Here is a 23039-nt window from a genome sequence, read left to right on the forward strand (position 1 = left end):
TTAACCAACTCCTGGTTCATCAATAAACTAGAGCATGTGCACTACTGATCAGCTGTTGTGGTCTTTCAGGAAGTGATTCCTAGAAAGGACAGCTACAGCCTCTAAGCCATGAAGGAATGGGTGTCTGCTCCATGTGCACAAGGGCCGAGGGTTGTTTTCCATGACAACCCCCTTGCAGCTCTCAAAGGAACACACATGTTGAGCATACAGATGCACTCACGTGGAAGTTGTTGTTTTTCTGCTGGTTAAGTATAGTAGGTTGTTCTAAGCTGCCTTTCAGGAACTAACAGAAGGATACCAAAGTGAAAGCACACAACCAGACCAAACTGTGTTTCAGGAGAGAGCAGAGGATGGAGTGACCATTAATATATAAGAAAGAAAAAGGCATTGTTCTACTGCTGTCATTTTTGTTCCTCTAGCACTTCATACTTGTTTGCAGCTTGTAAGCTTCTGGAAAGCAATCAATATTGGTCTTCATTCCATCAGCAAGACAGACACAGATAGGTAAAGCTCAGAATGTAAGATGTAAGACTTTTGAATGCCAGACTAATCAGAAACAGAAAACTAACCCAAATCCAGAGCAGGGAAATAACGTTAAGATGCAACTAGAAGAAATTTTTAAACTAATCAGCTCTGTGCAAAATAGTATATATTTTTTTTTTCATCTGGAGAAACTTGAAACTCTGTGAATATGATTCAGACTGTTATTATGTACAGTCCTGATCATTACATAACAAGCTGAGAATGAAAAACCAAACCCAAACATACATTTAACAGGATATATTTTTAAATAATTTCTTCATTAAGGTTTTTAATGCATGTGTACATGAAAATTTATATTAAAAAATTAAAAAGGAAAATCTTGTTTGTTTAGAATAACTCTGAAGTGCACAAATATTGACAAAAGCTAACAGAAAAAATAATACAGCTCTGCTTTTTTGTTAAGTAGTGTTGCAATTACTTAGAGCTGGCAAATAAACGCAATCCTCTGAGTTTTAGAGATTCTCACAAAAAGGACAACATTTTATTATATACATAATTCTGATGTGCAAGTATGCAATCAATATGTACACTTACATTCCTAACTGTTTACATCGTTCTAGAGTATTCACAGTAGAATCAAGCTTAAGGTTAGAAATGTGAAAAGGCCATTAACAGTGAAAGAAAAAAATAAACCAAGATATGCCTTGGGATTTTAAGACACTTTAAACTACTTGTTAATAGATTTCAGATGACTAAGCTAGAATTTAATTTTGGAGCAGACTAAAAATATAGTTCTTTTTTAAATAAACAGTAATGCAAGTATGCTTGTAAATGGTTTCACAGATGGCAGTATGACCACAAGCGTTACCCATCAGTCTCTGATTGTTAAGCACTGCTACGGGCCCCAGCGAGCCCTGCTGGCAGACACCCTGCTGCAGCCCTCCCACACCTCCAAGTGACTATGTCTGCTGTAGTTTTGCATATTTATATGCATTCCCAGGCCTACTTTGCTCCTGAAGAAAGAAAACCAGTTTCCTTAACCCGCATTCCTTTACGTGGCCATATCCACTGCTCGCTGTTCATAGGAAGTATAAAAGAGAATGTAAGCAGCTGAGGACTTCACCGAGGATGCTGAGATCTCAGACACTTCATGGTCATCAAACTTAAACCAGCGCTGTTTTGAAGCATTTTTGCAGTAGGCTGTGTAGTGCCCCCCGTCCAGCCCACCGTAATGATTCTGTGGACGTAAGGCAAGAATTAGTGGCCTCGAGAGCTGCCATTTCTTCCCTGGTTGGGAAATAATCTAGAACGTGATACCAATCCTTCTTTCTACAACACAACTTAGTCTGCAACTAGAATGCAGCCTGGAAACCTGACTCACACAGGCTAGCCTGAGTCCTAGCATAAAGTGCAGCTGCATTTTGAAATGTGACGTGGTTACTCACCGATACTGAGAACAGATTGTATCTCTTCAAGGAAGTCTTTGGACCAATAACATACTGTGACAGGTCAAGAGTTTCCAATGGAAAATCTACAGAAGTTTGAAGCTTTTGTTTCCATCTTCCATCATAGGAAAATCTAGAGAATTAAAAAGCATCATTAAAAGTTACGGGTTGTTCACAAGCTATTTAAGAGTATTAAGCATGTGTGTTTTCCCTGGTTTTGACCAGGATGTGATCTCAACTAAAGTCCCTAGTTTGTTAATGCTTGCCCCTGTGTCTCCTAGCACAAATAACAAGAGGTCACTTGTAAAAGTGCCTTGGGAACTATAGCCTTATAAAAGAAGCATCAGATGAAAATAAAACTCTTGCAACATTACAACTGGTAATGTATCAGTAACTTTCTCCAAGTAAAAATGGTCAGCTACGGCCCTGGAACAATCCAGCTCCATCAAAGCCTGATCATTTCATCCTAAGTAATATTCACCAATCACCATTTCCTTACCGTTTCAAGTGCACAAGAAGAACAGGTGGTAATTTCCAAATTTCTATTTTTTTTGAAGAATCCCTTCGAGTTTTGCAATGGCTACAGTAAAATCTGTTGTTATCAGTGAGCTTTTCTTCTTTGGAGAACAATCTAAGGCATTCCTAAAACAAAATGCAGAGATTGTGAATGGCAGGCGTTTATGGAAGTATAGCAAAAATGTTTGTTTTCTGTTTGGTTATTAACCTGCATCAGTTAACCTGCATCCTACATTTCACAAAAATGAGGAAAAGTGACTTAAATCTATGTGTGGAAGCAAATTTTTCTGCAGATATTAATCAGAGTCCTTCAAAATATACAGACAGTATTTTAAAACCACAGAATACTTACATTGTGACCTACCAAAACAAGTAATATACATGCTGCTATTGCAGGTATGGTATCTCCATCCTGCTTCTAATTTAAAACTTTTAAGGGATGACCTATTTCTTTAGAAGAATTAAAATATAATGCAGATTCAGATCTGTTCATGTTTTGGGTTAGTGTAAATTAAGCGGAACATTGACCAACCCCTCCAACCAGAGGGTGAGCAGAAGCAGCATCAGAATGGAGTGCCAGAGGAATGTTTTCCCTCCAGGAGCTGTTTCTCTCTAGTTGCCCATACCTGCAGAGTACATTTGCTGGAGGAGGCAAGTGGTAATGACAGATACATGAAAGCCTCGAAGGTTCGGGACCTCTTGTGGCACGTCAGACACTGCACGGTGGATTTGAACTGGCCTTGGAAGAGTGCCACAATAATGGACTCGTTGAGCTGTTTGTGTTTGTGCCAGGCTATTTCTGCTGCACTTGAGTCGTCAAGATGATCATTATTTTCTTCCTTGTATCTTTTCCTGTTGTCAGCCTGGATAGCAGAAATTTAAATACCATAGCAATATATTAACATATATATATAAATAAGAAGTCTCATCTATAGGCAAGAGTAAGATTGAATATTTGCAAGAGTATTTAAACATGTCAGTGTAGCCATCCAGTTCTTATCTAGTGAGGCTTCTTCTGTGACTCCCTCCAGTACCTTACACTGTTTCATACTGAATTCCTACCTTAATTCTGAATACTCATACTTCTTTCTAGACACGGTTGCAATAACGTTATCTTCTTATGGTATAAGAAGGCATTTTAAAAATTTATTTCTCTTGATCATCTGACATATATAATTTGTTTTAAGTGTATTGCTTACTTTATTTAGGTCTTCATGCAAGCCATCCATTAGAAAGAGAAGCAGTTCCTGGGAGTCCTGTTGGCTATATCCTGCAAATTGGTCATTAATCTTCCCAATTGTAATTTTGAAGTCTTTTGGACTGATATATTTATACTGTCCTGCCCATAAAGCTTTCATTATTACACCAAACTCTTCAGCCACTTCACCTTTATGCCCCAGGAAATTTGACCTATATAATAAAAGACAAAATAAAATTGGAGCCATTCAAGTAACTGGTTTTTAATATAAATGTTTTTAATTTAAGGCATGATCCCAATTCTAAAATAGTTTCTTTAGACTAAGGAAAACTGGCTGTTAGACTGAGTTACATTTTCATCTATGTCAGCACTGCAGTTTGATTCCATATTCAAGATGGAAGGTACAGTTGTTTTCAGCATGTTTTGTAAACTGCTTGAATATTCATTTTGGTTTTAGGAGACTCTAGTACACATGTATTTATGAATGTGGTGACCATAATTTAACTATCATTGTCCAGTAAAACCTATTTAGTAGACCACATAAATTTTGAAAATGTAAAGACACCTAAAAGTTACTATTTGTCTCCTACTTAAAAAAACAAACACTCCACTAAGTGATCTTCTTGCATTGGCAAGTATAAAGGCAGATGAGAGATTGTTACCTGTTAATATCAGCTTGATACAAGTTCCTGTTGAAATACTCAGCCAGGTGAGGTGCATTGCACAGACACTGTAATATGGAATTCATGTAGCAAGTGTTCCCTAGATTACGAAGTCCTGTCAGAGCTGGTCCTGATCCCCCAAACACAGGATTAAGATTCCGAATCTGCGATGCAGAGAGTCTGGAAATTTCTGCTTTAGTGTAACAGGCAGGTCTATAAGCAAGAAATTATTTTTTAGGAGTCTCAGACTTGACAAGGTTGTGCATATAAACCAACAGACACCCCACCTCACCCCACCACCCACAGGGATGAGACCATCCTGGCACCAAATACCATCATTTAGGGTATTCAAAACCAGCCAATGCAATAGTGAGAAATCCATATACACTGGTCTATGATGAGGCTGAGTTTTAGGCACCATCACTTGTGAGATTCATGGGGTTTTTTTTTTTTCCTTTATTTCTTTAATTCACAGATGAGGAATACAGTTTAAAATCTGAAAACTTGGCTTTTCACACTGTCAGAAGATAGTCATTTAGTATGTTAATACAATAACAGAACTTAAAGCAACTGTCATCCAATTAATAGACTGTGACCTCTGAAATTCCTGCTAATACATAACTATTATATTGATTTCTCAAAGATAACTGCTCTATACATTGAACTTTCAGCAATGAAATTTCAGTCTAGTACTCTTGCATCCTTTCAAACCCATTTAGGAAATATTAATGAATTTCAGATGGTTAAACACAAAGTCCTATGCGCTGTCATACTGCCCAAGTTGTGATCTAACTTATCAAACATACTTATTGTCACGATTGACTGCAGGAGTGACAGGAATTCTTTTCTTCTCTTCCTCCTGAATGGCTTGGGTTATATCTGGGGAAGAGTAGGAGCGCTTCAGCTTGGAGTGTTCTCTCTCCCGTTCAACAGTCACCTTTGGCTTGGCTTTCCGAGTTGGAGGGGTTGATGGAGGAGTGGACGAAGGAGCCATTTCTGGTGGGTACATCTGAACAGTGTTCGTTGGCGAGTGATAGTAACGATAGGTTCCAGTGATATCATCCAGGAACTTGGGGAAAAAAACCCAAATAGCTTCAAACCCAGGTGAAAATCCATTAACTTACCTATTTATAAATTACTATGAGAACAGCAAGTGAGTTTTTCAGACATTGGGATGTTAACAGTTGTGACTGGCCTCAATGTTCAATGGATTAAATTTAGTAGAAGGGAGCACTTTCACCGAAATGCCTATTAAACAGCAGCTACTTAATACCAGGAACAGCAGATGAACTGTCCTAGTTTCATTACAAATAATATTAAAATTCAGAAAGTAACTGTGTGAAAGTTAAAGGGGAGTAAAAAAATAATGAAACAAGATCTAACTTAGAAATAAGACACAGGACAAATGCAGGACAAAACTACAAAAGACAATTTGATTTTCATATCAGAAGAGGAGTTACCTTTACCCAACCTGCAGGCAGCCCTGGGACTATCCTTCCCATTTCCTCACTTCGTGCTCTCATTAATGGCTCCCGCTGGGACTAATAAACAAAGAGAAAAGTAAGGTATGTACAGTTACCTATGCAGAGCAACAAGCTGCCTGTGACTTCTCTATGGAGTTAGATGATCCAGTGCAAACAGTACAATAAATCCTTGATTACAGACAGAAATACAATGTATTGTAATGGTAATTTAGTATTTTCTGTCACTCAATCTAAATAAAACCCATTTGTTGACACATTCCAGAAAAAAACCAAAAAACAAACCAACCATTCAGTCTCATTAAAGTCTCAAAACTTTTTTTTCCCTGGAGAATCAGGAAATAATAGGAGTATGTGCTTCTGTTAAACACATATGGCTGAGCTTTTTTCCCCTCTCAAAGTAACACTTGAAGGTGTAGGCATGAGATGACAAATGCATGGAGAATGCTGGTTATTGCCACCAGAATCACATCAAGACTTCTAATGAAAGGTTCAAGTATTTTTTCATATGAATATGACAAATGCAAAAAAAGCAAATGAACACTGTAAACATGGCATAGTCTTTTCTTAAGATGATGACTTTAAAAATTGCAATGAGGTGGAATTTAACATAATAATCATAAAGCATCTGTGCTTGATTATTTTGGCTACATACAATACATTTGTATTTACTTTAAGTGTTTCAGTATCTTGTTCAGAATCCTCTCTAAGGGGTCCTGGCTTTTGAGCTCCACTGTCTGGTTGTCCTTTAACCCCCGTTTGCTGCAAAAGATTTTGAGAGAAGGCTTCAATTTCCATCTGGCATGTCAGTAAAGAATGCTGAAAAAGCAGAGTTATACTTTCTTTTTTGGTTGTTAAATGCATGTACCACAACAAAGTGGTTAAAGCAGGTAAAAGTTTTTATTCTTTCTATATACTATAGGCAATTCACTGGAATAGTTTTTGAAACTGAATGTTGTATTGCAATTTGTTCAGAAATAAAGTGCTGAAGTTTCACCTACACTATTTTCCACCCTAAAAGTTGTGGGGTTTACAATTTGTTGTTAAATTTCAGGCTTTTTTTGCCTTTTACTCCTGACTGGTCAAACCTCTCCATGGAAAAGGCAAACAGTGAAGCCAACATGAATTTGATCACAGGCCATCATTTTGGGATTATTTGAAGTTGCTCTGTCACTCTAAAGCTCATGAATGACTGTGCTAAGTTTGCACAGGAAGATTTATTTTGGCTTTCTTTTGCATTTAGATTAAACAGGCATCAGAATTTGATCAAATAACAACTGCAATTAGAAAAGCAGAGAAAAATATCCTAATGTGTGTTCTTGAGAAGTGCTTTTAAAGACATCTGTTCCGTTGTTAACTCAGCTTCACAAGTAGCTCCTGTTTTATGATCAGATGATTTGTACATTGAGAAATTTCGCAATTTTTTTCAAGAATGAGGAAAGAAAGAACTGTGACACTCCTCCCTTCCCCCCAAGATCTGGAACTGGACCATTTTCAGCAAAAATCCTAGATGAGGGTGTTGCTCTGCTTCCTGTGCCAGGCTACAAAATCCTGTTCTGTCAGCTTTGCTACAGCTGGGGGCACTAAAGGGTCCCTTGTGACACCATTGTGTCCCTAACATCACACACAGCACCGAGCTGGTACAAGAGATAAAATACCACCAGGCTTCTATTTTTGAAACAGAGGGTTGCAGTCTATGAACCATCATCCCTTCTAGCTCCATGTGAGTGGGAAGTTTTATTATCCTGTGGGGATTTCATGCTGCCCACCTACAAGAAAGAAACAAGCTTGTCTTGGAAAAAAAAAAAAAAAAAATCTATTTGTGTCTTGGTTTTAACTCTCTCCTCTACTTTTATGTAAAAAACGGTCTAAATAAACATCCAATTATGTATTTCAAATTTCCAGATTAAATCTAGACTATTCAGGATGATTTAAGTGCATAACTACTTCACATTTGACAATTATTTTCTTTTTTACTAACCTTGCCTGGAACAGTCACAAAGGTCTGAGATGCATCACCCAGTGCCCGTTTCTGTGTTTCTGGTGTTCGAGTTCCCTTTTCTCTTTCTTCCATGGATATTTTGTCAAACTCAATCCTTTTTGCACCAATGTTTTCTGGTTCATTTTTATTCTGCTTTTTTGCTTCTACTGCTTCTCTGTGTGCTCTTTCTTGTTCTTTTTCCTCCTGTTCTCTTTTTATTTGTTCATCCCTCTCCTTCTGCTCTCTGTCCTCTTTGGATTGCTGTAGCTTTTCTTTGTGTTCCTTTTCCTTCTGCTCTTCTTTTGCTTTTTGTTCTTGTTTTTCTTTTTCTTTTCGTTCTTGTTCCTCTTTTTCTCTCTTGAGCCTCTCTTTCTGTTCCTGTTGTTGCCTCTCCCGCAGTTCCTTTTCCCTCCTGTTTTTCTCCAACAAAGCAGCAGTTTCCGCATGGACCCGGCTTTTTTCTTCTTCTGTCAGAGCACTCCTTGCATCACGCCCGGGCTTTGTGGAGCGGTCTGGAACTATTCTTCCATTCTCACCAGACTGGCTGTCACTGATTGTACTTGGAGGCTTTGCTCTGTTATCATCAAGGATTTTTAGTGCAGGCTTTTTAGTACGATCCACCTGTAACACAGGGGCAGAACACAGAGTGTAGAACAACAATTTGCCACAGCTACTGCTGCTCCCTTAGCTAAGCTCTTCCTAAGTGAGGTTTATAAGAGAATAAAGATGATACGCAGTTGACTTCTGCCAGAGAGAGTGATGTTTCAATTTCATTGAATCTGCTCATTAGTAAAATTAGGTACTCATTCCAGATGTGAACTAATAAACAAGCCCTGGAGAACTGTAAGGACAGCATTATGCACTGATTACCACAACCTTTCATTTCCGAACTTTCAAAGATGAACATCTTAGGGCAATCACGCAGCCTAATTTGGGCTTGGCTCTCTCAATCATGTGACAAAGCACATGCTTAAGGCAGATCTGCTTGATGGGAAGGGGTATTTAAGAATGGCTTATGTTCAGATCTAGGACAGTAAGTTGTTTTTGATACTGAAGTGAATGGTCTGAAGAAATAAAAGCTCATCTGATTCAGGGACAAACAGAAATAAGGTCTTTAAGGGTTTCTTGAATGAAATCTATATTAAAAGCTGTATCTAGAAGAGTAAAAGTGGAGAGCTTTTAGACTTGTCTCCTAGGGAAAGTATTATTTTAGTGTAAGAACTCTACAAAGGTGTCTTTACAAAGTTTTATTCACATAAAAGGAAGAAACAAATTCCTATACTTTCACTACTGGGCCAAGAGTGACAAAGCACCTAAATATTTAATTACTTGAAGGAAGATACAGTGACTGGAAATCAGACCTGTGGAATAACCAAGATGAGCCATGGCTTAACTGTCCTCTCTGTATTTCATCCCATGTGCTTTAACTAGAAACCTTGCTTATAAACTTTCTGAATTAATGATCAATTGCTGTTCTTAAATTTCTCATGTGCTCATGCAGAAACATTAATGAGAAGTTCTGCTATTCTGTTAAGTGTATTTAGTTTCATAGAATTCTGTAGATCAGTTACCACAACTTCACAGACCACCAATAGTCTCTGTACTAATATACTTGTGTACAAGGCTTAAACAAATGTATCGAGTATGTTTGCTTGTGGATTTGGAGTTCTGGGTGTGGTGGGTCTCTAACAGATTAACCATATACTAACTGAAAAAAAGGAACAGGTAAAAAAAGCTTACCTCAGGGATACTTCTTGTGCTCGACACTGGATTAACTACAAATGAACTGTCAGATTTGGGAACAGCAGCATCCTGTATGTTTGGTTTATTAAGTGATTTTAATCTCTCTTCCAAATTATCTCCCATTTCTTCATTTTCAATTGTTTCTGTTGGACATGGCTTTACAGCAACAACAGGTGGCACAGGAGCTGGCTCTTCCAGAGATGGGTATGTAAAATCCACTGCAGGAGGGAGAGAATGGGAGGGAACTGTAAGAGAGTTCTCAAAACAAAACTACAAAAGCAAAATATACGTCCACATTCCAACCCAAAATTTAGTTTTTAGCCAGAGCAAGACTTTCCTAAAAACACCTGAATGAATTAAGGACTCATCCAGTAACTACAAATGCTTGGTGGGGTGTCATCCTTTATACTTACAAGAAACAGTCACTGCTTCAGTCCTGCCATGTTGGGGTGGAGTTACTCTAGCATTTGTTGTATACTGGGGAAAACAAAGGAGCCAGTTTTCATAACCTCCCTCTAGAATTAAAGGCTCATTCTGCAGTATGGTTTTACTTTCCCACTGTATGGAAAAAAAAAGTTTAAAGTTAATTGATTTTTAAAAATAGAAAGGAAACTTTTACAGCTTAATAAGTGTTGTTGAAATTTCTGTGCGTAGTCATTAAATTGAGAGATTGTTTTTGAGATTTTTAAACAAGAATTAAAGAGGTTGCAAAAATATGGATCCTCTTGGTGTTTGGAGAATGCCCAGCACAGTTGGGTTCCTGGCTCTGCCTGCAACAGGGTGTGAATATTTCCAGTACAGAAAGAACCACTTACTGCTACTTCATATAACAATCCTCCATGCAGAAAAGTATTTTTATTACAATATTTGCTTCAGTTTCTTATCTGGTATGTTTGCTGAGGAATTAGGGATTTAGAAAGCACAATATTAACTTTTTGAAACCCCTTGAGAGTTCAGGCTTCAGACTGCCCTCCTCCTGATGTCCTCAGTATGAGTACATGAACAAGACACAGGGTTTAGAAAATATTTGGTAAAGCAATAAACAGGGAGAACTGCCTGAGCTATCTCTAAACCCCAGTCCTGAATGCCAAGGTAACAAAGATTTGCAGTCCTTCACAAGAACCACCTCTATTAGAGAGGAGGGACAACACAGCCATACTGAGACTGACTTGAAAATGTTGGACATTTGCTCACTGTGGAGTCTATAAGCTTCCTGCACTGATGAAACTCAAATTTAAATTAATGTTTATCTAGAAGTTATATTCAATCATGCAGAAAAGTTAACCATGCTCAAAATATTTCTGGAGCCTCCTTCAGTGAAGCCCCTCCATTGTAGGAAGGACCTGGCTGATAGGACTACAAAGCAGCTGCCCTTCTTTGCCTGCCTGAGCAGGTGGCCAGTCAGCTCTGAGGGATAAGGAATTACTTTTGCTAGTACAGGACAGAGGGTGAGTGTTTCTGGGAAAGGGTACTCAAAAGTACTTTCCCAAATAACTTTGTCAGCAAAGAACTCTAAGTTGATGAGCTGGTTGTTGAGGAGGTGAGTTGAATCATTCTGCTGTTTACCTATTTAATAAATGGTACTTTACTAGAGTACAATGTGAAACTTCAAACTACACTTCTGCTATCAAAACAAGCAGGCTTTGAAAATTCAACCAGCCATTAAGGCCTCCATATACTTTGTAAATACAGGTGCTTCAAGACCTTATTTACTAAGATGAATTAATTGATGAATTAAAATACGAAATTGCCAACCTTAAAAAGTGCATCTTTCAGGCTCTGAAGAGTTGTTCCCAGCTTTAAGTCTTCAGCAGTACTAAACCAGTCTAGCAGTATAACATAATGAAACTGTCCTCTCCTCTTCCATGGATCTCTAGAATCCTCTGGGAGTCTAGCTTCAATCAGATTAGCGGTATCTCTGAAATGTATTAACATGCATTTAAGGATTCATGTACAAGTAACATTTTGTCCAACAATATGTAATCCATAGATGTTTATGTGCTTGGATAAAATAAATATGCATTGTCTTGAAGTCAGTACATGCAAGAACAGAGCTGTGCAGATACCTCTCACTCACTGGTACACAGCAGGGATTCTGACACTAGGTGTACAAGCTTTAAAAGCATGTAATTTTTTAGAAAATTAAATATTTCAGTATCATTTAACATCATTTCATACCCAGGATGGATAGCTTCTTCTGGGACGCTGATGGATTTTGGAATACAGGATTCCTGATAATCCTTCAATCTTCGAGCATCCATTATAAGCAATTCAGTATTTTTGTCTGACATCATTGCAAACAGTTTCTCAGGTGTGACTGCTCCTTGAAAGAGAGAAGCAATTACAGGTAAGAAGCTACATTATAAATGAAGATAGCTATGAATGGCTATGGTATCTGACTGGTGCAATCAAGACTGCAAAGAGATGAAACAGAACTAAGAAGTCCCACAAAGTCATGGAGGTGAGACATTACAGAATAAACAGTGTCAACCTTTTCCTCCCACTGCTGTAGTGATCAGCACCTGATCTGTTAAATTAGACAATACTGAATATTTCAGTGATAAACAAGTTTAACTTATTGTGGTCTCATTTAAATAAAGCTATATAGGCAAGCATTTGTGAACTACATGCTGCAGATGTTCCTCTTAAGAACTCTAAAGAACATTTTCACATACTTACTACAAGAACAAAAAGCAAAAGGTTGTGAGGGGAGAGGAAAAATTTCGTATCTAATTGAGTAAGCTGTCATACTTCAGCCTTGCATATGAGCTGTAGAGCTGTTTTTATTTTCTAACCTGACCACTTCAGGGCTAGTTCAACTTTAGTTACTGAACAGCTGAAAAACTAACTACAGCCTTCTAAGTTTATGAGAAGTAATGAAGGCTTTAATACAGAGTTTAATTAATTAATGATTAATTTGTTATAACTGAAATGCAGGATACTAGAATTTCAAACTATTTTAACAGTGAAATAACTCCTGAGAAGAAGTGCAGCTGTGAGGTGATTAGTGCACGGGCATACAGAAACCTTTTTCACATGTGTGTGAGCATTTCATCTCTTACCACTCAGGCTATCAGACTGATCCTTTCTTTCCAGTGAATGCTTCGTCTCACCATTAATCTGTGTTATAAGGCGAAAAAAAAAAAGTTTCATATGGAATACTCAGAACCAAGCTGGCCAACAATGACTCTCACTGAGCCTGAAGGAAACTGGTCAGACAGTTAACCCACAGGAAGAAACACAGCACAAGGGAGCTGCTGCTAAAGATGTGTTGACAAATGTACTCGAAGAGTACCAAGGCTGCTGCCCTGCTGTCCTGGGTTGCAGTGTATTCTATTACCACCCTCAGGAGCTGTTGAAATCAGGTGGGGCAGTGTTTCCTTGCCTCCTCCCCCCAGACTATCTTTCTGTTAATGGCCCATCATTGTCCTGCCGCATGACTCAGAGATAACCCCCTCCAGACTATCTTCTGTTAGTGAGCCTAATCAACACTTGGCCTCATGACTCATTACCCCATTGTGAGATGCTCCACCCAGAGGGAGGAACCAAGCATCCCATCGAACACCAGAGACAACCCTTCCACTGGATTTCCAGAGGACAGGAGCTACACAGCCACCACTGGACCTCCTGAGGAAGAGCAGACCCCTTTTCTACAGGATCACTGCTTCAGAGGACTGCAGCCAACATTCGACCAGACTGCTACAACAGGGAGTCAGGTTCTATCTTGACTCTGTCAGTTTGAACCACTGTTCTCTTTTTTTCTTTTCCCCTTTTCTTTAATTTCCCCAATAAATTGTTATTCTGACTTGGTGCCTCCCACTGGTTTGTTCTCAAACTAGTACACCTGCCTAGACATAAAATAGTTTAAAAAGTAATACAGCCTAGGACACCATCATCTACAAGAAGAAATTCTTGAAGTATTTGTAGAGAAATAAGCGTTTCCACACAACTGCTAAAACTCAACCTTCTCCTAAAATGGAGACATGTTATTCTTAATATCAGTTTATCACCATTACCTTGGGTTTCTTGCACATGATAATTCTAGCATAAAACAGAATTTGACTTTACCATAAAGTTCAGTCTATCTTATACAACACTTGGAGGCTGGTAGGACTTCACATATTCCAAAGAAATGTCAAAGAAGGGGTACAGAGAGTGTAAGTTAATTCAAAAAAACCCCACCTTGATTCTGAACTGGAAATAGCTACTAGAGGAGACCAAATTCTAGATTGAAACTACACATTTAGACTGAATTAGAGAGTTTGTAAGCATCTTCACTTACCCTTTGGCTTTTTCCTTTGGAATCCACAGCACTTTCTGAGGAGTTTTTGGCTGAGCTCTTTCCATCATCTTTTGGTTCTTGCTTTTTCTGCAGCTCTTGTCTGTCCCTCTCTTCAAGTTTTTTCCGAACTTCAGCTTCCTCATATCTGTTGGGGAAAAAAAGTGCCTTTTTTTCAATATTGTGTTTTTGCTTAACCTTAGATTACTAATATCAAAGTCATTAAGTCTTCAGGCAGAAATTTTAAAGGACGTATTTAGAAAGTTAAAAGTATTGTCAGTTTTTGTATTCCAACAAACTCTGTTTTGCTTCCTAACTATATGGTCTTATTTCTCCCACTTTTGGGTTGGTTTTCTTACTGTTAAATCCTGGTTTGAATCCTATTTCATAGCCACTGATTGTAAAGCTAATTTTTTTCTCTAAACCTGAGGTCATGCTTAGCTATGGTATCTCTAAATGCTTTTCATTTTCCAAAGAATAGGGTAGGTACTGGTTACTTACAGGTAAGCTCCAATATATTACAGCAGTCATCCCAGGTACTTTACTTTGTTTTGAAGTGGAGCCAGTGAGGAGTAAGTTAGCTCAGTGACCTAAATTTACTTTTTTCTGAGAAGTTGGATCAGAACTATTTATACAGTAGTCCCCTTCAGAATGTAAGTTGACTCCATAAATCCATTATGTGCTCACCTGTGTGCCTGGTGCTTGTTTCAAACACTGGGCCTACTGGGAAGCCAATGCAAGGACTGTGAACACTCAGGAGTTTTGGGGGACTGAGGTTTTGCATACAGCTGTCCTTTTCATAAAGCCTCAGACTTGAAAATTACCCTCCCAGCCTTCTGCCACTGGAAGGACAATCACGGTACTGTAAGCCAGTCATCTCCAGACTACTCTTTTTAGATCACCCACTGGAGGTGTGTATAGTATTCACTTCTGTTTAATACAGCTGGGAAGTTTAAGGGTTACAAGTACCATAAAACAAAAAAAGAATGTTTGACCTAACAATTTGGATGACTGGGCTGTGTTAGTAAGTGCTCAGTTTAACCAGATGTTGCGTAATGAGGGTTAAAATACCAATGACAATACAGCTGCATTTCAGTTCAAAAGTACTGTGTTAATAAACTAGATCATTAAATCAAATTCCACCTCCAAGTCTACTGCATTAATTGCCTACTAAGAGGGAGGAGGCAGCATGCCTATAATTTTATTTTTTAAACAGGCTTCTTGATTTGGCAAAGGTGTTGTAAGTTAGAAATGAGCATTTTGTTCCCACTTGGCATTAATGACACTAAAGCATATTTCAGATTTTAGTTTGATTTGGTCAATATGAAATATTTACCCATCAATTTCTCATTTATACTTCTGAAACACATAGCAGGTCATTCATGTAGGTATTCTTGCCCCTATACAAGTGGTGTTTCAGCAGCTCCACTTTTAGTTAACAATTAACATTCAAACTATTTGCTGACCTACTGCCTGGGGAAGAAATTATACAGATAATTTCCTTGAAACTACTTCTGTAGTTACACAGGAGTCATGTTTCATTTCTATTACCTTTGAATATGTACACATTTTGCCAGAGTAGTTAAAAGTTACTGTGTCAACTTCAAAACTCTGTTCCTTTCATAAAAAGACATAAGCCATTTAAACAAGTCTCTACGTTTTGGGTTTCTCTGATTCTATCAATGTTTACTCTTAGAGTGAATTTGTAGCTCTGTTGAATTGTAAGACTCACCTAAAGAAAGAAAATCTGAAGATTGTTTCATACACAGTATCCTGAGACGTCTTTGTGAAGTCCCTCTTTACACACATGTAACTACACTCATGGTTCACCTAAACTGACTTTATAGATTTGGCACTTTGGAGGGCATAAAATATGCTTTCACAAGAATACTTGGGAGGGGTGGGGTGGGACATGACACTTGTGAAGGGAAATGTGCCCAGCTGCAGAGAGAGTTAAAGAGTGAGAAAGAGTCATTAAGGATGCAAGAAGAAGAGAAGGCTGGAAGTAAAAAGTACTGTGCCAAATATCACCTAAAGATAGACCCTACCTTACAACTTCTGACCAACACAATTTCGTGGCTTGTGGCACAAAGACATAACTTGACAGCTGTCAATCAGGTACCCAAAAGCCCATTAGCATCTGCTCATTTACACAGTGGCAGAACTGTGCATTCCATATACATGGATGCAAGTGGCAGAGAAAAGGTGTGGCTAAAGAATCAAAACCTGGCATTTCTTAGTGTAAACTACATCCAGACTAGGAGGACTTTTTAACATATCTGATTATTAGGAACATTCATTAATATATTTGGGTTCAGATGACCTTATGATTAAAAGGTTGAGGAGGAAATTGCTCTTCAGACCTTGTGGTTTCTTTTTATTAGTCAATAAACAAAACTAGGAGACACTGTCAATAAACCAAAGTTACCAGGAATTAGCACACAATATATAAAGAGACAAGTTATTGGCGTGTGTGGCAATGAAAATTATCTCCAGTAAAAGACTCCTGGGAACAAATTTAAGCTTTTAAGAGTTTCAGGTACCTATGGTTTACTCAAGTGCAGCTGCTTACTACTAAATGGCATGAACACCTGCACTTGGCACAGGTACAGGCTCCAGGTATAAGGAACAATGTCTTAGCCATCAACTGTATTACATACCTGAGTTTAAGGCTGTCTGACAGAATTTCAGCTTCATCAAGAGCTTTTTTTAAATTTGTAGGTCCCAGAATTGAATGAAAATAATCCTAAAATGACAAGCATCACATCACATAGATATATAGTTTAACAGTGCCTACTTCTATGCATGTCAAGAGTCACTAATGTATGGAGAGTTGGTATTATAATGATATTAATGCCAACAAAAGGAACTGGTTTGAATCAAAGTATTTTCCTTTCAAACATGAGTTTGTAAGTAAAATTGTTTTATAGGACTAATAAATAAAGACTAGGCAAGGCAACTTCACCAAAACAGTCTGACTGGGAAAAATTATGGGAATACTTTTCCATGAAAAAATATTCACAGATCTGACAATTTATATAGTTCATACATTAAAAGAAAATTGAAAATACAGTTAACACCAGACTTGTCAAAAAAAAGGAAAGAAAAAATAGCACCGTGAGACAGTTCACCTAATACCAGTGTGATCCTCTGAATGTGTATTAGTGTAATTCTCTCTACTTCTCATACTTTGACCAATGCAGAAGAGATTAGTCAGAAAGCTTTTATACCTGTTGCTGCTTAAAATCAGGTCTCTTTCTAATAAGGTTATAGACAGCTGCATATTTCATATACAGGATGTAAGCTTTTTCTTCATCTCCGTCCAATCTGCTTTCCTCTGCTGCCTTGAAAATCTTAAGGGCACTCTGCACATAACTGAAACCAAGAGGAGTAAAGCACATGATTGTTGACTTGTCCTCAAACACCTTTTCATTACAAGATGCCATCTTAAGTCTTTACAGACTTCACCCATATATTAAGCATTTGATTTTACCACCTTAATGTAAAGCTTTCATTAAATATGAATTGCAATCATGTTCCTCCACATAATGTTTATCCTTGCTAGTTTGTTTACCAGCCTTATTTAAAATCATCCATGATTAAATACCATCGTGAGATATGGAAAAAGGTACTGTTCCCTTCTAAGAATAACTTCTTTTTTCTAGGAAAAAGTAATTCATAGTAAGAAAAAATTGAATGATTGATTGTCTAAAAATACTAGAGGCAAAGCATTCAGACACTTGCTAAAGGCTTTATCATTTTTACGGATTTGCATTTATGTAGCCTTTCCTCAAAGTATGTGGATTTTCATGGGCACTGTGCTCTAAGTCATGTTTTGGCAGTATGCCAAGTGACCTTCTGAAGGCAGTAAGCATATCCAGTGTGACAGTTGAGATCCATACCTAGGACTGTCGAAGACTTTATATCTTGCAGAAATAATGGAGGAAATTTAGATCCACAACAAGTTTGTTCTGGAACCACTAATATTTTAAACATTAATTCAAAATCAATTATAACATATATATACCTTTTTGTACTTGTCTTTTCAGGTTTTACTTCTGTCTTCTTGTTGAGATCTTTCAAGGAAGTAGAGAGATATAGCTCCTTAGGTACAGATGCCACAGCAGGCATGTTAATGTTGTTACTTATGTCCCTTCTGGGATGTTACAACTTCTTAGAAGTCTCTATCAATATTTTCCTGGAAGAGGAAAAAAGGGTAGGAAAAGCCTAATTATATTCCAGTTACTTTTAATACAGTAGTTATAGCTGCCTGTGTGGGTTTATTACCTAACTTATCTCACCTTATGTGAGCTGGCAAACAGAGTGTCTGAACAATTAACAGTATAAATTAATCCTCCCAAAGTGACAGAATTATTTAAAATCACTTTAGGTAATTTACCAAGAACATCCAGCAATATGTTGCTAACAGAAGAATAAAGAAAAAAAAAGCTGACTCAAGAATGCTCAAATCATCATATCCAGCAAATTTATTCTACTGAAATGCCAACAAGCATACTATCAAAAATTAGCTGACTTGTCTGTACTCTGCAAATACGCACTACCCCTTGGAAAATTTACTTCTAATGTCTTGCTAAGAGATAAGCTGAGAACAGGAAGGCTGCTACCATTTAAAGTCAACTTGAAATTTCTTGGACAGGTCTTCAACTCCTTGGTGGCATTGACTTTGTGCTTTCATTTGAAAGTGCTCTGCAGGTAGCCATGAAATAGTTGAGCAGAGTTTGGTCACAAGGGATTATTACATCATGTTATCTGAGATAGGGAAGTCCGTGAAGTCTCCTGCAGACAGCCTAACAAAAGCTCTTCGTATCTAGTGCACAGTAAGCTATTTTAGCCTTGGGGGTGGCAGGGGAGGAACTGAGCTCCCTCATAAGCAAGTGGTGGGACATTCAGACGTGAGCAATACTGAAGAAATTAAGGGGGACTCCTTCGAAGGAAAAGGTTATTTCCTAGCAGAGAAAAACCACATGGCTTTTGACAAGATGAAGGTAGAGCATTTCCCTTTCACTCTCAAGGTGATGATCAGCATGACAAGTGTGACCAAAAAAACCAGTTTCACCCAACCAAATCCATCTGTAGCTGACTGCCACACCAAATGAGGTGGTCCCAATTTCCTTCCCCCTTTCTCATGCTGGTCTGGTACTTCTCCAACCTCTTACTGAGCCAATTCAGGCTGCTGAAGAGGCAGAAAGGCTACACAGCTTGTGCAAGGGCAGCAGTTGGCATGTGCAGTCAAGAATGAGAAGCGAAAGTGGGAATGGAATCCCTTCCCAAGGCTCAGAGCTGTTGTACTCCTTGAAGTTATTACTGCACAGAGTTACTATTAATTTAACTGTTGTTGGTCTAGGAACTGGTTATCAAACAAAGATACTAAGTTAACACAAACCTTTGGTTTAAGGTCTGGTATGCCAAGGTCAGACTAAACAATTATCTAGCAAAATAACTTACTGCTTGAACACAGATGCTGTACTTGCTAATTTCCAATTAGGTATCAGCTTTTTAAAACGGAAAAGTTTGTTAAAAATCCCTTTAGGAGATGCATTTCCAGATAATTCTATAAAGTAAATAATAAAGTTCTCAAATACTATCTTTAATACATAAAATTAAAAACATATCCCATACCCCACTCATCTTACAACACTGTCTTTCCTATATAATGTGTCATATATTCAGTTTTAACTTTCAGAGAGATACTTAGGTGCTGAAAATAAGGCAGATAATTCATCAGAACTGCATTCAGTAGAAACAAAACACAGACACCGCCCTGCCCCAAAGAAGACCTTTCCAGTACAAAAGCCTTTTAGCCTAAAACAAAGACATACTTTTTGCAACCTCATAAAGAAAGGCTTCACTCTTATTAAGATTTTAGTATTGCTTGTCTCATTCTACCTTCAGAGCATGTCTTTACCTGTCTTTTTTTTTTTCTCTGTGGAACTGTAAATAGACTTTCCTTTGAAGCTTTAAGTCCTTTCCAAATATATCTTCAATGTTTGTTATGTAACCAGTATTTTCTTAATCTTAAGTGGCAGCATTTGGTTGTGTTCTGACAGAATACTGTAACTAAATACGTAATGTGAGTAAGATATGCACACAGCATTAGAGGGCTGTGTGCATATGAGCAAAAAAAGCCCCAAGATTATGTGGAAGATGAACCATTTAATGATGTCAGTAACTTCTCAAGTGTTGCTGACACACCTTGAAAAGGGCAGATCTTCTGGAACATCATCCATACAAATGCAGAACTAGAGAATAAAAGCCAGCTCTGAGCTTTGGCCTGAAACAAAAATTCTTTCCACGTTTTCCTACGGTCACTAAGTTGTAACTGCAGGTCTTTAAACTGCCACACAAATTCACTGCTGAACTTCTGTTTTCTGATTAAAAGAAATTTCTGTACCTTTTTTTAAAAACATGAGCTTCTAACTGAAGTATCTGATGAATGAAGTATTACTCTTTGACTTCCCACAGCACCACAATTCATACAATATGCTGCAGTGAAATGAGCAAGAATGGATAAGGAATAACATTTTCTAGATTTTTTAAAAAATCAAATTCTCAACCACACAATCGAAATACACCCTGCATATGTCACAAGTTGACATGAGATTTCAGCTGCAGTTTCTAACTCATTCTTCTACACAGAATCTTAACTTTGGATCTGTAACTAACACTTTCAGGTTTATGCATCAAAAATCCCCTAACTGGATTTTAGTTACTACAGACTGACCATTGTTGACTGCCAGTTGACTGCTCAGTCTTAGCTCATAAGGACCCTTAAAACTTCTTAAGCTTCTACTAAATTTTAAGACGTGCTTTACCTCAATTTCTCCTTAAATGAATATGGTTTATTTCCTTCATCTTTGAGCAAGCTTTGGGAAGACTGTGATTTCAGAATCCAAATCAGATCCTTCATAAATAAATATTACCATCTGAACACAATTTTCTGCAGATATTCGATTCCTAACTGGCCTAGTCTCAGTGGAGGAATCCAGCAAAGTAAGTTGCACAAATACAGTTTGGAACTAGCCAACATAAAAACCGGATCATAAAACCACGAATACAAGGGACTGAAGAAGTTGTAACAGCTAAACCTACTATTAATCAACCCTATGAGGAATGAGAAACAACCTATTTCAGGTTCGTCAACTTTTTTCTTAAAAATTAAGATCAAACTCAAAATCTGGAACTTTTTCTACCCCCAGCTGAAGTATTATCTCAGGCTCCTTTTTCATACCTATGAGTGCTGAAAACCAGGCCAATATCCCAAAAATGTAAGTGAAGTCATGCTTGTATGTTTATGGGCATTTGACACACTTAGAATGGATAACTTTACCCTGACAGGGAAACATACCTGTTGGTAACAGGTTTTTCAACATCTAATTATCATGCCAGTTTTACTAAGGATATGAGTAAGCTTTAAGTGGAATGACCACAGCAAGAACAATGCACAGAAGCAGTTACATTCCAAGCAGTGCACACACTAACACATTGTGAAATACTGACATAAGTACTGGGCATCACCAATTCAGGTATGTAATAAAGATTATTCATTTATTTTTGTCTCTAGCACTTAAGAAAATGAGAAATGGATTTCTCATGAGCATTAAATTAACCAGTATTCTCAGAATTAAGTTCTACTGTCTGCACTTAGTACACAAGAGTTGGTTTTATTATCAGTGTGAGTGTAGAGACTGAGAATTTTAAGATACCTGAACTACACAATCAATCAGCATATTTAGTTCTGTGAGTCCTCCAGCTCTCTTCCAGGCTCCAGTACTGTTAATACTACAGGCCTTGGTCCTGTAACCTAATGTGCATAGGATGATTATACGCATTGGGGCATCTCATAACAAGCCCATTACGCTCACAGAGAGCAGCCAAACTTTCACCATTCTTCTGGTTGTCACCAGTCACCAGGGCAGTAACACATCACGGGTCTCTCTCCGGCCACGTACCCTGCTGCAACCTGCACCACCCTGCACCGCCAAGCCTGGCAATGACTCTCTCCACACAGTGAGAAAACCCTTTGGCAGACAACCATCCAACAGTTTAACTGATACTGAAGGGAAAGAAAGACACTATAAAGTTTCTTAAAAAGAAATACACAGGATTTTCTGTAGGAAGTTTGAAAGTTATTCTATCTATGTAAAAATACAAAGAGTTCTACTTCTTATTTAGATAAATGAACATTTGCAAGGCGTAGGCAAACAGCAGAGGTGATAAGAAGCCGGGGAGGTGACAGAGAGGCAGAAAACTCCTTCAAGTTTCTAAGCGGGCGGTCAATACCGCTGCGGCGGCCCGGCCGGGCTGTGGCAGTCTCCATGACACCGCAGCTCTCCGGCCGCAGGAGTGCGGCACTCTGGGAAGCGCCGCTTCCCTGCCATCTTTCTCCGGCCGCTCTCGGGTTCGGCGGCGGCTCCCCCGGCCCCGCTCGCTCCTCACCCTGGCCGAGCTAAGGCTGGGGGACTGCGGGCCGCCCAAGGTCACACCGCCGGCTCTCCGCCGGGCCAGGCCCGATTCTCCCTGCGCGGCCCAGACCGGCTCCCCCGTCCTCCGCAGCCCCTCGAGGGCCGCTCCCCCGGCACGGCGGGGCTGGGCCCGGGGATCCCTGCAAGGGCGCCCGCCCCTCCCGCCACTGCCGGAGACCCCCTGCCCCGCAGGCCTCGCTCCCCGCCGGCCCAGAGCCGCCCCGGCCGCGCACTCACCGCCGCGGGGACTCGCTGCCTCCGCCCGCCGGCCCAGGGCAGGCCCATGTCCGAGCGCGGCTGCCGAGGAGACGCTACGCGGCCATGGCTGCTAGGGCGGAACTCGGCGGCGTCCCTCCCTCCCTGCTTCCCTCCCTCCTACCGGGCCTCCGCTCCCCGCGGGGGCGGGGACTGTCACGGCCCTATCCGTGCCGCGGGGCCAGCTCGGGCCCCGGGGGCGCAGGGGAAGCTCTGGCTCTGGCTCTGGCTCTGGCTCTGGCTCTGGCTCTGGCTCTGGCTCTGGCTCTGTCGTTGTCCTGCGAGCTCTGTGCGGCGCGGTCGCGTTGGGTCGGGCGGGGGGCGCAGACCCACACCCGCCGTGGAGCTGCCTCGGAGCTGGGACGGCTCTTGGGGCGGTGTGAGGGGAGGGAGAGGCGGGTCACCTCGGCCCAACACCACCCGCCAGCCCTGGAGAGCGCTCCGGGGAGCGCGAGGTTCCCTGCCGTGCGCTGCCGGCCTCCGTGGGCTGCTGCCCCGCCGGGCCTGGCTCCT

At 39.5% G+C, this 23039-nt stretch overlaps 1 protein-coding gene across 2 annotated transcripts; it reads right to left on the bottom strand.

The window, feature by feature from the left end:
• Window positions 1-16: 16 nt before the first annotated feature.
• On the bottom strand, window positions 17-22620 carry USP8 (ubiquitin specific peptidase 8). 2 transcript variants are annotated; one of them, XM_082290667.1, is made up of 19 exons: window positions 22509-22620; window positions 17816-17986; window positions 17019-17163; window positions 16449-16534; window positions 13792-13936; window positions 12572-12629; window positions 11688-11832; window positions 11265-11427; window positions 9923-10067; window positions 9507-9727; window positions 7767-8387; window positions 5765-5845; window positions 5111-5373; window positions 4305-4517; window positions 3644-3854; window positions 3071-3307; window positions 2428-2570; window positions 1929-2061; window positions 17-1720 (listed from the first exon to the last, which is right to left on the bottom strand). In XM_082290667.1, the coding sequence occupies exons 2-19, from the start codon at window positions 17917-17919 to the stop codon at window positions 1535-1537; spliced, it is 3300 nt and encodes a 1099-aa protein (XP_082146793.1). In that variant the 5' UTR covers window positions 17920-17986; window positions 22509-22620; the 3' UTR covers window positions 17-1534. The 2 variants fall into 2 exon arrangements, with proteins under 2 accessions (XP_082146793.1, XP_082146794.1); XM_082290668.1 differs by lacking the exons at window positions 16449-16534; window positions 17019-17163.
• Between the last annotated feature and the right edge of the window lie 419 nt (window positions 22621-23039).

This window comes from Coloeus monedula, assembly GCF_965178545.1.
Source record: "Coloeus monedula genome assembly, chromosome: 14".
NCBI lineage: Eukaryota > Metazoa > Chordata > Aves > Passeriformes > Corvidae > Coloeus > Coloeus monedula.

What these genes read in the sequence shown, in the direction of transcription:
- USP8 (XM_082290667.1), bottom strand. Translation starts at nt 17,919, where the DNA reads ATGCCTGCTGTGGCATCTGTACCTAAGGAGCTATATCTCTCTACTTCC. An exon ending in TCAGTCTGATAGCCTGAGTG is followed by an intron (nt 11,833 to 12,571) that starts GTAAGAGATGAA and finishes CTCTCTTTCAAG; the next exon opens with GAGCAGTCACACCTGAGAAA. An exon ending in GCACAAGAAGTATCCCTGAG is followed by an intron (nt 8,388 to 9,506) that starts GTAAGCTTTTTT and finishes CCTGTGTTACAG; the next exon opens with GTGGATCGTACTAAAAAGCC.